Here is a 13,893-nt window from a genome sequence, read left to right on the forward strand (position 1 = left end):
CAAGGATTTTCTCCCCTAAGAGTGGAGACGGACATGAAAACACTCTTATCTGCTGCCTATCACATGGAAAACTGCACTGCCCTTAATCCAGGACTGACCATTCACAGCAAGGCAGCAACCACACAGCACACATATACGTACGCTCAACACTAGCGTGCATACCATGATGAGTTTTATTGTGGGGGGATATCCAGCTTCGGTTGACTTAATAGGCTTCTAAATATTGATGCTAACCTAGCCAACAGGATTTCTAAAACTAAAATATTGTTAAAATAAATTCCCTGTCAAGGTAATTCCAGATTAAAATGGTTGCAAAATTTTTCCATCAATTTTTGTCAAAAGTCTGCCAAATATAAGTGAGTGTGTATGTACTCAGCACTCATCTGGGAAACACTTCATGAGTGTTGTCGCATTCGAAATGACAATGTCGTGCCGACCAGGAGGAGTGCCCCGGCTCCTGTTGATACAGTACGCACGTCACCTGTCAGGAAAGAGAGCCATTTCCACTGGCACACAATGCAGGAAATTTACCCCCAGATGTCTGAGGGGGTTCAGGGTCACGTCTGTGAGACAACTCTCTGCTGCCCAACATTACTATAATCAGACACAGATCCGAAGTGACTTTTTTTTTTTTTACCAAAATCATGCAAGGTCGACATCAAAATTATCTGTTGAGGAAGATAAGTGTGGATATGATTGCCAACATTACCAACGCGTTACGACAAAATCTTAAAAAAGTGAGGGGACAAAAAGTCGTGTTGTCCCCTTCAGTCCAGTGGTGCATGCTCTGAGTGTGCAAACACACTGAACGGGGGAGGGATTCATGCATGTATGCAGGCCACACACGAACACATATATGCACAAACTACACACCACATATTATGATTCTACTCTATTATCAGACTCTCTCCAGCTATCTCCATCATACAGGCCTCCTGTGACCCTCAGGGGTCAAGCAAGAGTGTGTGTCCTCCCCCACAGTGAGTTTTGTTGAGGATTGCAAGTGAGGACCTCATCGGTCATCTCCAGTGGGAACAGAGACACTCACACCCGAATATATAATAGTCAACCAACTGAAACACAATGCCAAAAAAAAATTAACCCCCAGTTGTCAATAAATAACTTAAGAAAAATTAAGGTGGCACAATAAATCTGCTTTACATGAATGACAACACTGGGAAAGAAGTACACACCCGCCCCCTCACACTTCTGGTAATCTGAATACATACAGTGAAAAGAACAATATTAACACACTGACAGTTGAAGTATGCACATTGGCAGTGAATGTGATGCATTTTGTAGTTTTAACATTCACCACTTGCATTTAAAGGCACGAATACGGAAACAGGCTGTGAATCTGCTTGAGTTCAACGGTGCATTCGTTGAGCTCTTGGATAAAACATGACTTGGATAATTGACAATCCTCGCCAGTGTATTTACGGGTAAATGATAAACCAACTCCCAAAATAACTTTAAGACCACAAGCAGTTAAGGCACCAAAAGCCAAACTCTCTACCAGTCAGTGGGAAACAATGAGTTCTATTCTCAATGTGAAATTTGTTGGACATTATTGGTCAAATCTCCTCTCTAACAGGGATTGGCATTCACTTAATCCACCTATTGTTATTCATTGGGCCTGTCTGTTATCGTAGCTTCATCCACGACCTTTGACTCCTCTGTCGAGATAGATTAGCTCATTGACTCAGATTCAGACATCATCTGCCCCACCTCCGGGGTCAAGTTCATAATGTTGCATTCTAATTACAGATTTATCTTCTTTAATTGGATATATTTGGCTGAGCTAACAAGGCTTATTTGGTGGTGGATTAGCAGTTAAGAAAACTGAATCTTTCCCAAATGACCTACAATTCTTTTAGAAAAATCATAGCTACTATTGTGCTGAGTGGAAAGGGGGTGACATTTCAGCTTGCATATAGAGCTCTACCTAGACTAAATGAGTGTCATTGTGAGACATTTCCTGAGACGAATCAGCAAAATAATTGGACCTTTCATCCAAGTGCTTCACCCAGGTTCCGTCATCTATTTCCAATTCCAGCTGCAAAGTCCTCCTTTATCTGGAGGTGGTAGATGTGAACGGTAGCTATAATTCAAGGAGATGGAGTGAGAGGGAGAAGAAAAGGAGCAGAGACGTGGCATGAACGGTGAAGTGAAATACATACCTGATGGTCAGAGGACCGTTTCTTTTTTTGAATCGGCTAGTAGAAATGGAATATGTAATGAGGCTATATTTAGGGCTTAATAACATGACGGAATTGAGTAATGAAAAAGTGAAAGTGGATATTCATTACCAGCTGTATTATGATTTATTCAAGGTGCACAAAATTAAATAATTTTTCTCAGACAAAGGTTCCCTTCAAATCTGTTCTTTGCCCAGATACGGAGTTACACAGAATATTTCTACAGCTGAGTGGCAGCAAGAAGGACGATCCTCTGGTGGTTGTGAGATTTACAATCAAAGTTGTTGTAGTTGTTGCTGCACAGTTGTTGCATCTGAAAACAGTTTGAGTTTTCCTTTGCCAAGAATTAAATGTTAGACACGCCTTCATTTTAACAAACAAACTGAGGTAGAAGCTGAAACCAGCTGGTAAAAGGGCGGGAAACTTTCTCCATTGACAAAAACCTTCGTTGTCATTTTCTGCCCGTCATTAAAATAATATATAACTAATAATACATAACAAACTCTACAGGATAGCAGCATCTACGCTAACGTCTTCGGGTGTTGCCACTGCTGTTCTGAACCAACAATCATTTCTCGCTGTCCAATAAAAACTGACTCAAACAAGCCTGACTGCTCCAAACCACTGGACAGAAACACGGAACTTCAAGTTTAATGGCTTCTTTCATATCTGTTCACACTGTGAGCTCACAAAACCAGCTGCTAAATAAGAACATTCCTCCTGCCACTTTTATCATGGTGGCAGGAATGAGTGGTAAAAGATGAAACTGAACACAAGAATGATGCTTCGACTCCAACTATAAAAACCAGTATGGGTCCAAGACCAGTAATTTCTCTGCCTACATTTTCCGAGACACGTCTTTCCAGTTTTAATTTCAGCACCAGTCATTGGTACTAAACTGGAAATACAGGACACAAAGAAAAAAAAAATAATAAAAAAAATATATACACTGCTGAATATATCTTGTCCCATCGATAGCTTCCATGTCATGTGACCTCAGGATTTCTGCATTTTTTTCCCCTCCTCTATTTTCTTTCAATATTTAAGTATAAATTCATGCATTGGGTTTATTTTTTTCAATAGCTTCCATATCATGTTACCAAGGGTGTGTTTGACATGTATGTCATGCACATCAACCATGGTGGAGACTCCTCCCTACACAGGTCAATGGGTAAATCGAAGGAAATAGCTGGAAAATGAGTCTCAGTTGTGAATGTGTGCAATGATTCTTTTTGTCCCGGCAGAGGTCCTGATATGGTTTGTTTTACTCCGTAGTGAATCTTAACAGCAATAAGCAGATTAGAATTTAATTGACCTGCTCTTTTACTTCTTTTATTCAGCCTGATGAAAGATGAAATACAAGTTGTGAGGAAGTTGTGCATTTCAGCATGTTTACTTTGCCAAGTTAAGTTATCTGCCAAAGGAGATTGTCAGTTAATACTGTACTGACCCTGTTATGCTTGCTGCCACAGCAATACCTCACTGAGATGTGCACTTTGCAAGGTAAACAGCGTTTTAAAGGATCTTAAATGAGATAATCCAGCCACGGCCTCTCCTCTTGCTCCAGGCAGGGTTTTGAATGCAAGAACTGTTACACACCCTCTTTTATGTTAATCTACTCCTCTGGCTACAAAATAAGAACCACATGTCTGGCAGAAAGTGCTTGAGAGTGCACTGACAGACTGGTCTTTCATGGATGCTCTAGACTTTAGCAGGGACACCATCACATTGACAGGCAGACGATCTTAACTGGAATGAACTTCCAAGTTACTGAAAGATGTGGTTTTTCAACAAACTTGGCTTCAGATAGGATATTGTTTAGGACTCGCAGAAAATATGTGACATTATTACGACCTCTTAACACTGCATTACAATATGGTGGCTTGTATTGTGTTCAAATTAGGTGGCTACAACAGAGAAACAATTCCAATGGAAAGTCATTTGGGACACATTGTCGAAGCGGGCACGAACTCTGGTTCCCTTCGTGAATTTCTGACTAACCAGATCTGACTGGTTTTGACACATCATAAAATATCATTTTGCGACAGGGAATTTTATTCAAACCAGCTGTTTGCAAATTCATTCAAATGACAATAAAAAAATAATGTTGTGCTAATGTTGTTCAAACTACAAACAACATTAACCATAGCGTTACTTTGTTAAACCATGTATCTCCCATCGCAAAAGGATCCTAACTGACATTCTTTTGCTTCTGTGGTAGTGGCACGTAATTTGAACACGGCATGCCACCATTCCAAGATGTGGTGTCGGGAGGTCACGGTCAGTGTGTGAGATCACGTTGGTTAGCTTTCAGCCGCACATGCAACCGACACACACTGCCTCCCTCCCACCGGCTTTCTGTGTCGTGTTATGTATCAAACTGAACACCAAAAACATCACTGTCATTTCCAGCTGTTTGGACGTACCTATAGACACAATTGTGCACATCTGCAGGTGTGAGGCCAGATGAGGGTATGCACCAGAGGCTCTGCACTAGTGCCTCCTCTGGTCAGTCAAGGAGTCCATTCGGAGCATGGAAGAATGGCATTACCCTCCAATATACAACATCCTCCGGGCTAAAGTCCTGAAAGACAGGTGAAAAGATGCAGGTGACTCTTCATGTACCGGAGGAAATATGAATTAGCCTGCAGCCCTGCCTACATCAGCAGTGTGGAAGGAGCAACAACCGGACATGGAAATACAGTAACTAGTCAAATACAATCAGGGAGAAAGTCTAAAATGTCTGCAACTCATCTCAAGTAGGAATTGTTCATTTGAGTGGAATCCTATCAAAAGTTGCGTTAATGTACATTCTAGCCCAGAGGTGGCATGTTATTTACCCTCAACTACTGAACAAACAATAGAAACAAAGACTAAATGAGCTACTGCACCTGAGGTGGTGTCACGTTATATATTGACCTCAAGTCTAGACAGTGGCAACAGGTAAATACATCGGCAAATTTGCTCTTTATATTAGTGCAAATATTTAACTACTTAAGTTCCATCTTCTCTGACCTCTTCCCAAAGCAGACGGATTTCCCCCTTTTCTTTCCTTACAATTACAGTGGCTGGAAGACAGCTTGGTCATTTCCCTTGAGAATGACTCCTCCAGTTAATAAATCACCCTTTCTCCTTGTCTTTCCACCTTTCTCTGTCGAGCAGAGCTTCTTTACCTGAACCAGATCTTCCTCGCGAACAAAGCATCGATTTCCCGTCCACCTGTCCGTTACGATACATCCTCATTCAAGCAACTATAAGCTCCTAGATGTGTTATTCTAATTAAATCTATAGTGTAGTTTGCTTGGTTGACAAGCCATTCTCTAAGATGTCCATCTTGCCCTGGAAACAGAGTGGTATTCACTCTGTGTAATTGAAAGATTTCCCTGGAAGTGCTCCAGGCTTTAATGTGTCTAATGTTTGTGGTCCGAGGCTGTTTGCCTATTTGTTTTGCACTTTTAATACATTAACCAACTTATAGCAATCCATTGCAGCAATATATCTTTCAAAGGGCCGAACAATTGGCCATTACAGTTATTGTTTCCATAAATGTTCTGCAATTCCAAAGATGTATGATTAAAAGTGTGTGTGTGTGGGGGGGGGGGGACAACCTTTATACTTGCAGTGTAGCTTAAATAGCTTATTGTAAACTGCAGTGATTTTATGGTTTCTTTACAAAGTTCACACATGAATAATAAATACTTATGACAGTTTTCAAGGCTTGGAAATAATTTTTAGAAAAAAAAAAGCCACAAAATGTTAGAGAACTTGACTGAAAGGTATTTTGAACACTATTATTTTGTAGCAAATCACAGTTTGTCGTTAATTTACATTTGTGAAATTTTACATGGATTTTAACGTTTATTTTTCATGCGTGAACAGATGTTGCAAAGTCTGTTGTCATGAAAATCTTCCTCAAAGATGTCAGAAAAATGTTATAGTCAAATCAGCTCCATTTCGTGGTAAAATATAGAACTAATAATAATGTGTCATTTATCTGATTGTCTCCAGACAATTCATGTCAGACAGAAGTATGATGGATTCCTTTCCAGTATTTTATGTATTATCTACTTATACAATCTTGTATTCCCCAGTTCAAACACCATCTAACCACTCGGTGATGCACGAGGGAGGGCAGCCGAGTGCAACCTGATCTCTACTGAAGGTTTACTTAACCAGTACAGTGCAATTATACCTATTTTCATGTGATGGCACCATCTGTAACACTCATACAGGTTCACTGTTTCCTCCGTCTTCTCACCTGATATTATTACCAGACAAAATTGACAAATTCAAGCGAGTAAGGCAATACTGTTTGTTTAGCGAGCAACCAAGCATGCTTGTCGCTCCGCGCAACAATACATCCACATGAGAAAGGAGTGGGAACCGATGGAGAAATGAATCGCAGACATGAGTGGGCTGAGGACATCCATATGTAACCTATTTCAAAGAACCACACCATGGGAAATATCTAGCTTCTTAAACTTAGCTCCAATTTCCATAAGATTAATACACGGAGAAATAAAAACACAAGTGCAGCACTTGTGATACTGATACTAAAACTCATGAGTGAAATGTTTTCCTTCAAGCTAGCTAAAGTAGGGACTTTTCTGAAAAAAGAACAGTAGAGGGTGAGTAAGACAAGTGCAGCTCGATGTTCACCAACAGAAGTCTTAACATTTATTAGTGGGAAGGTGCAGTACAAGGCAGAGTAGGATCACTAGCTCATTTCCTCTTCCTGTGTCTTTCCCCAGGTGTGTGTGTATATATATATATATATATATATACGACTCAGGCTCAGACAGTAGTGTCTTACACACACACACACACACATATACATATATATGTGTGTGTGTGTGTGTAAGACACTACTGTCTGAGCCTGAGTCGTGATCATTAACAACAAGGGCCGTTATTAAATGGCTCAGTGGTCCTTTTCCTTCCTAATGCCAGTGTTTACCAATTGAGCCTTTAATTTCCACTCCTTAGCCAAACACACAGATAGATCCTGACAAAACCACCGGCATCAGAATATCAAGCACGGAGTTTATTTGTCTGCAGCTTTCTGAATTCAAAGAGCTTTAGGCAAGATGAAGACAGTATGGTATAAAACTATCGTCATACCCCTGTCACACTGAAAAACGCGTGTCAAAGTGGGCTTCTGTACCCGCGTTTGCTCTGCATTAGGGCATTCAAGCTTCCAGCAGACGCGCGTCTGACCTCCCGCTGTGGGGGCTGCATGCCTGTGTTTTTCTCTCTCGTACGTCATCGCGCTGACAACGTCAACCTAACACATGAAAGTGCGCCATGTCTCAAAATGCGGTGATGTTCCCATAAATCACTGTGTCCAGTATGGTTCCAGAAAACTGCCGCCGGATCTTCTCTTGACCGCGGATGGCGAGCAGCTCGTGGACTTCAGGATCTTGCCAGTGCGCTGCCATGATCGGTAAAAGATGTGAAGATTGCTATACAAGTTGTTTATAAACATGATCGCGCTTGCACAGTTCACGTTACGGTTCCTGGTTGGTGGGAGTTCCCAAGCATGACGTAGATTAATTCACGTAAGATCATACACATGTAAATTGTTTGAAAAAAAAGGAGTGAAATAAGAGTCTCAGGGACATCAACAGGAAGACTGATCTTGTGGCAGAGGCCAAAACTTTATTGAGAGATGAGTTGAGAGAGATGAGCTCTCACAGCCCAGCCCAATTTTGTTCATTTATTTTTTTCCGGAGCTTCCACAATGACAGCCTAACAGGAGGCACAGAATCACACAAAATCAGAATGCGACAGGAAGGTCGCAGGAAACCTGAGACAACGCGGGTTGCCGAACAGCCAACAGCCGAGCCCCTAAATACCCAGGTCGCTTGGAGGGTCGGTGGACGTGGGTCAAAATGCTGTGTTTTTGGTGCAGGGTGACAGGGGCTTAAGTGAGATTTTTTAGTGCATCTGAAACACACCCCATCCAAGTCGCTATCCAGTCTGAGTAGTATGTCTGAATAGATGCATACTATTGAGATTTACTTTTTTGAGTAAATAGTGTTTAGTATGGCATTTTGGACACAGCGCCACAGACTGTTTTTGCAAACTCAAGGTGAGAAGAATGGTGGACTCAGGGAGAGAGTACGATGTCGGAGCTGCGGTGATTAAAATGTGAAGGAAAGGAAAAAAAGAGATAAATGAAAACCAGAAAATATTAAGACAGCCTCTACTGAAGGTAAGTGTCACCTAAGTGGTCGCTGGTTAAAGTGATTCCATCCAAGTTTATTTAACTCAGTAGCTGCTGCTAATTCATTAGCTCCCTATTGTTAGCGCTAGCTCGCCAGGCTAACTATTAGCTACATTGGCTGAGTACGGTGATTTCCGTGGTTTTCATCCCTTACTGCTTCAGGAAGCAAGGTAAATAATACATGGTTCATGAACAGTGTCTTTTATCGTAATTCAGTGGAAAATCTCAGCAAATTTATCTGGAATGTTTTCATTGTAATTTGGACTTTATTGAGTTATTGATTGTGTCATTTTGCAATACTTTATATATAGTTTTCAAGTATTTTTTTCCCCAAAGGCTCTGTCTCGATTTAGTCATTCCCTGTAAGCCTGAATATCTTTATAATAAATAAATAATCTGCTGAATAGATATTAAAGGGAATGAAAGCACAAGTGGCCGAAGAGGATCACGGGAACAGAGCTCACAGGTGTATTCTGGGAGGCAGAACATCCAACAGCAGCAGCAGCAGGGATGCAGAGCTCTGAGGGCCCAAGGGGTGCTGACTAGACCGTCTCCCTGTGACTCAGAGCAGCCAGCTCTCGTGTTGCCAGCACCAGCTTCTTCTGGAGTTCAAAGTTCTCCAACTTCATTGAACTGAACAGCTCGCTCTTGTAAATGCTGCCTGTGCTGATTCCGCTCTTTCTTGATGTAAGACAGTTTAGCATCCAAAGCATGAGCCCTTTTCTGGTTCAAGGCTTTTAGAAAACCAGGTCCCTGCAGCACCACTTGTGCAGCTTTGTCTTGCACCAGTGATTCGGATATGCGCATGTTGTGCATCTTCATGCAGATCTTGGGAGTTCTCCTTTCGCATCTGGACCAGCTCCTTGCCCAGCTTAACAGGGTCCTCCTGTGATGCAGCCAGACAGTCCTGCAGCCGCTTCACTTCGTTCTGGCAGCTTGACAGCTTCCTGGTGTGGGTGACCTCCATCTTTTTTAGGGTGGTGTTGTGCTCAATTCTTATCTCTTCCTTCGTCCTTTCTGCATCAAGACACCTCTGATGAAGGGCGTCCATCTCCTGCAAATGCGACTCTCTCCTGGTGTACTGGTCGTGCACCTCCAGTTTCTCCTCGAGGTGCCTCTTCTCTCTTGAGGACCTCTCCAACTGTGCTTGTTTCTCAGCACGTCAGCTCCAATGCAGATAGCTGCTCAGCCATACTTTCAGTTCGCTGCTTGTACTCCTTAAACAAGTCATCTATGCGTTTCTTGCTGAATTGTCTGTAATACTCTGTTTTCTCCTCCAGTCATTTAATTGTGGACAAAGCTACCTCCTTCTCTTTTTGAGCTTCCACAGCAAGCTGCAAAGTGACTTTGTCATTAGCCTTGTCCAGCTCCTTCTCCAAGGCACTGTTGCGCTCGGAGAGTTCCATAACTGCTTTCTCCAATGCACATTTACCTTTGCCAAAGTCCTCCATCCTGGCCCACAGCTCCTTCAGTGTGTTAGCCCTGCTCTCATGCAGTTTGGCCACCTCATCAGCTTTTTCTACAGCTTTCTGCTGCTCAGCACTGGCTAGTGTGAACTGGCGCTGTAGCTCCTCCCTCTCAGCTGCCTGCTCTGATAACGGTCTTCTCTAGTAGCTGGTTTTTCAACTCTTGATCCCGAGTCACTTCTTGGAGGGTGCGAGAGTGTGATTCCAGTTTCTTGTTGGCCTCTTGGAGAGTGTGAGAGTGTTGCTGGGACTGAACCAGCTTATCCTCCAGCTGCTCTATCTGATCATGGAGGAGCGCTTCATTGGCTTTGGCCTGCCGGTAGACATCCATCAGGTCCCTCAGCTCCTTCTGGGCCTCCTCAGTCGTAGTCTCATAAGACTCACTTGCCTCATGACACAGCAGGAGTTCACATGAGTGTGTTTGCACAGGAGTTGTGACATCACTAAAACGCAATCATGATCCAGAATACAATTTACACAAGTGGGATGTCACATGGAAAATAGACATAGACAAAACATGAATGTTACATGAATTTTGTTTTTATACAGACACTATTGACATCTTTCAATAACTATCAGCCAGGGTTAGTCGTAACATATCAGGCATCGGAATATCGCACGTCCCTGAACGTTGTGCAGGCAGGAAGTGCTGCAGTAGACCATGGCTACTGTACTGTACTGATTATGCTGGAGCTTTCAGGTTCTATAATTTAGGGGTCAGCACCATCTGAAGCCCCTTTGTAAAAACAAGAGCCCTAAACTCCCATTAGCCTTGCAAATCCGATGTGTGAGTGCTGATTGTCTGTATGAAACAAAGAAGTTGGAAGTCTTGACAAGGATCCAGTTCATCCTTTATTTCCATTACATTTAACACCCCCCCCCCCCCCCCCCCCCCCAGCAAAAAAATCTCCGCCACCTTGTGTTGCATCTTATACATTGCGGATGTCCTCGGACATGTTTGCCCTCACTGTAGCCAGCTTCGACTGGCAGCACTGTCCTGCGTCCTTGTGCGATTCTCTCCCTGCCACAGTCACACAATACACCCATATCAACAACTGTGTTATGCGGCTCAACTGTACAGGACTGCTATGGCAGCACAGACTGAGACCAACATGAATTAAGTCCCACACACACACACACACACACACACACACACACACACACACACACACACACACACTAACAACAGGTGCCACATGCAAGCATCAACGCACACAAGATGCACATATATACACTCACAAAGAAAAGCACACTCTTACTTCCAAGTGAATCGTCGGATTTGCATCTCATTTTAACGGTGTGTGTGCATTACTTTTAGTGTGTGGGTTTTTTTTATAGTTCTTTGAATACCTTGGTGGCACACAAAGGCTCTCTCTCTTTCTGGAAAGGCCTGTACCATTGCAATAGGGAACAGATTTAGATGCGCAGTGACAGCTTAATAAACTGGATGCCTCTGGATGCCTCCACTGCAAGGGGAGGTGTCTGGATGGCTCAGGGAGCTGCTTAAGATGCATCAATAGGAGGAGGATCTGTCTCTGGTGGTGCTAAGGCCTGCACAAAGCCCACAGTGGCTGACCTACAAAATGGTGGTCAAGATAAAGCTTTATGTTTAAGGGCTGAAAGGGAGGAGAGGTCTGATTAGTAGGTTAGGAAGAGTTCAGTGGCTCTGTAAGGCTTTGGAAGACCTGCTTACTGGGGCTTGAATAGAACTGGTGGCATGGTAAACAGGCTGAATAGGAACCCAAGGCGAGGGAAGTGGAGCAATAGTTCTAGGTGGGAGGGGAAACACTTGTCTGGATTCAGGGAACCCTCACAGGAGCGATGTAGAGGCCAGTGGCCCTGAGTTTAGAAACCATTGAGGCCTGCGCCCCACAAAAATCAGGATCTATGTCATGGTGTTAAACCAATCCCACTTCACAGCTAAACTCCAGTTGATTCATCATAAAAGCAGAAAGATTATTCCTGATCATAAGAACCTTGCAGCTAAACCTAGCTTGTCTGATACATTTATATAGACAGTAAAACCCTTTATACTGAATTCAAACCACTTTACACGTTTTTAGTTTGAATATTTTACATATGCCAAACGTACATGGCTGATCAAGAATGAAGAGCATTGAAACCCAACCAACAATCAAAAATACAATATTAACCAGGTAAGGAACTTCTCTGAATAAGACGCTACCATTTAAATGACCTGTCCTGACTAACCTGTGTAACATATTAACATAATATTCCATGACAAATTCATGTTACCACTTTACAGGCAATATTTAAAGGTGCCATAGAGTGGTTGAACGGGGCATTAATTCTTGTTCTGTGGTGTGATATGCAACCCCACAAAAAAATGGTTGGGTCTGTCATGGCTCAGAAGCTTCCTAAAGGCTCTCTGAAACCGCTATGTTACCATGTTGGGTTTAGAATGCGTCGTTTGTCCCTATTGGGGTCGTTTCCGACCTTATCTGGCAACCTCATTATTTATGCAAGTGCATGAGTTGACGGCGATCGGTTGCCGTTGTTTATCTGGCAACCTCATTTAACTACTACTCGGTGATTGGCTGCCCTCACTGTCCCTGAAAAGAAAGTACTCCCACTTTCTCGGCTAACTGTCGCCGGTGCTAAGTGTGACTGCTACTGTCAATTGACAACATTCCATATCATACAATAACATTCGTAAGATAAGATGCCAAGTAGCCACGGCCCATTCGTGGATCCAGCTGTATATGCAGTGGCGGGTGACCGTCGGGACAACCGGTAGTTTTCCCGGTGGCCTGGCCCCTTGGTAGCCTGCCTGGCTGGCGAGATTCCTTTCCCCTCAAGCCAGGCCAGGCCAGCTAGCGACAGACAGTGCAGATAAAACAAAGGTCTCAATTCTATCTCGGCCATTCATTCAATCAATCAATCTGCTCAGTCAGTGCTGCTGCTGCAGCCTCCAGTTTGTGTCGCGCCAGCGAGCGACGCCAGCAAGCGACACGAGAGAGCTGCACTCACTCGACTCGCTTGCATAATTGCCCCCTCCCGAAATATGTCGAAGGGGCGTGTGTGAAAGGGGTGGGTTCAGTGTGTGCGAGTGTTTGGGGGGGGGGCACTGACTGAACTGTGACGTAACACTTCAGCCAAAATCGCATTGGTCCATTTTCCCGCAGCGATTCAAAAAAGGGGAGATACTTCAAACAGAGGTTATGACACTGCCTCACACTTCGTGTGTATTCCCCACAACTGGGGGACGTTGAATAAACACCAAAAACACGAAAACGATGACTTTCATTCTAGGTGACCTTTAAACATCATCTTATATGGATTAAGGTCAAGGGTCGTTACTGGCATCTGTGTAAATGAAACCTTTTTTAAAATCTTTTTAACTCCTTATCATTTGTATCATACCAACTATTTGCCAAAAGCTCCTGAACACAACCTCTTTCCAACCCCTTCAAACTGTAACTCCTCCATCTGTGCGATTTGCATCGTGTCTGGGTCTGGTTTGGGTTTCGCCATTGACCAACAAAATTGGTTTGGGACTCTAGAGTCCCATTAGAGTCCTGGGCAGTGTGATGTTTCTCCACCTTCATTAAACTCAAAATATTCCATGAGTAGAGGGGAAGGGTAAATTGAGGGACTATTGTGCGGTGACACGTACATACATTGAAATATTTTCCTCTTTATCTGGTTTGTCAAGAGTTGTGATTCCCGGAAGGACAGACTTGTTGTAAAGCTCCTTTATTAGGGTAATTGTGAGCGGACAAATGGCTGTTCTCTTTGCAGATGCACAAATCCTTTGCTTCCTTCACTCTTCAGCAATGAATAACAGAAGTGATTCACTGCAGTCTAGCCAGAGTAGCTGTGCATCATGCCTGCAGTTTTCTAGGTTCTCTAACCACTTTACCAAGAGATCCATCCATTCTCTTTTTCCTGTCCAAGGGCCGTTCTTGGAGTTTAGCACCAGTCCTCCCAGCTCAATCAGTGTGCTGTGCTCCGGTGTCCAGCAATTATGCTAATGCTAAGCG

The 13,893-nt window shown here is 43.2% G+C and overlaps 1 protein-coding gene and 1 pseudogene across 4 annotated transcripts in view; both read right to left on the reverse strand.

Annotated features, from left to right (window-relative positions):
- epha3 (eph receptor A3) overlaps window positions 1-13,893 on the reverse strand; it is a 218,958-nt gene that overhangs the window by 129,340 nt on the left and 75,725 nt on the right. For all 4 annotated transcript variants that reach the window (XM_086219856.1, XM_086219857.1, XM_086219858.1 and 1 more), the window contains one exon: window positions 4,625-4,782. In XM_086219856.1, the coding sequence (XP_086075982.1) occupies window positions 4,625-4,646 (22 nt within the window). In that variant the 5' untranslated portion in view covers window positions 4,647-4,782. The remainder of the gene's footprint in view (window positions 1-4,624; window positions 4,783-13,893) is intronic.
- On the reverse strand, window positions 8,703-11,288 carry LOC147251890 (uncharacterized; annotated as a pseudogene).

This window comes from Aulostomus chinensis, chromosome 12 (genome assembly GCF_037954235.1).
Source record: "Aulostomus chinensis isolate RoL2024-O1b breed Wild chromosome 12, RoL_Achi_v1.0, whole genome shotgun sequence".
Lineage (NCBI taxonomy): Eukaryota > Metazoa > Chordata > Actinopteri > Syngnathiformes > Aulostomidae > Aulostomus > Aulostomus chinensis.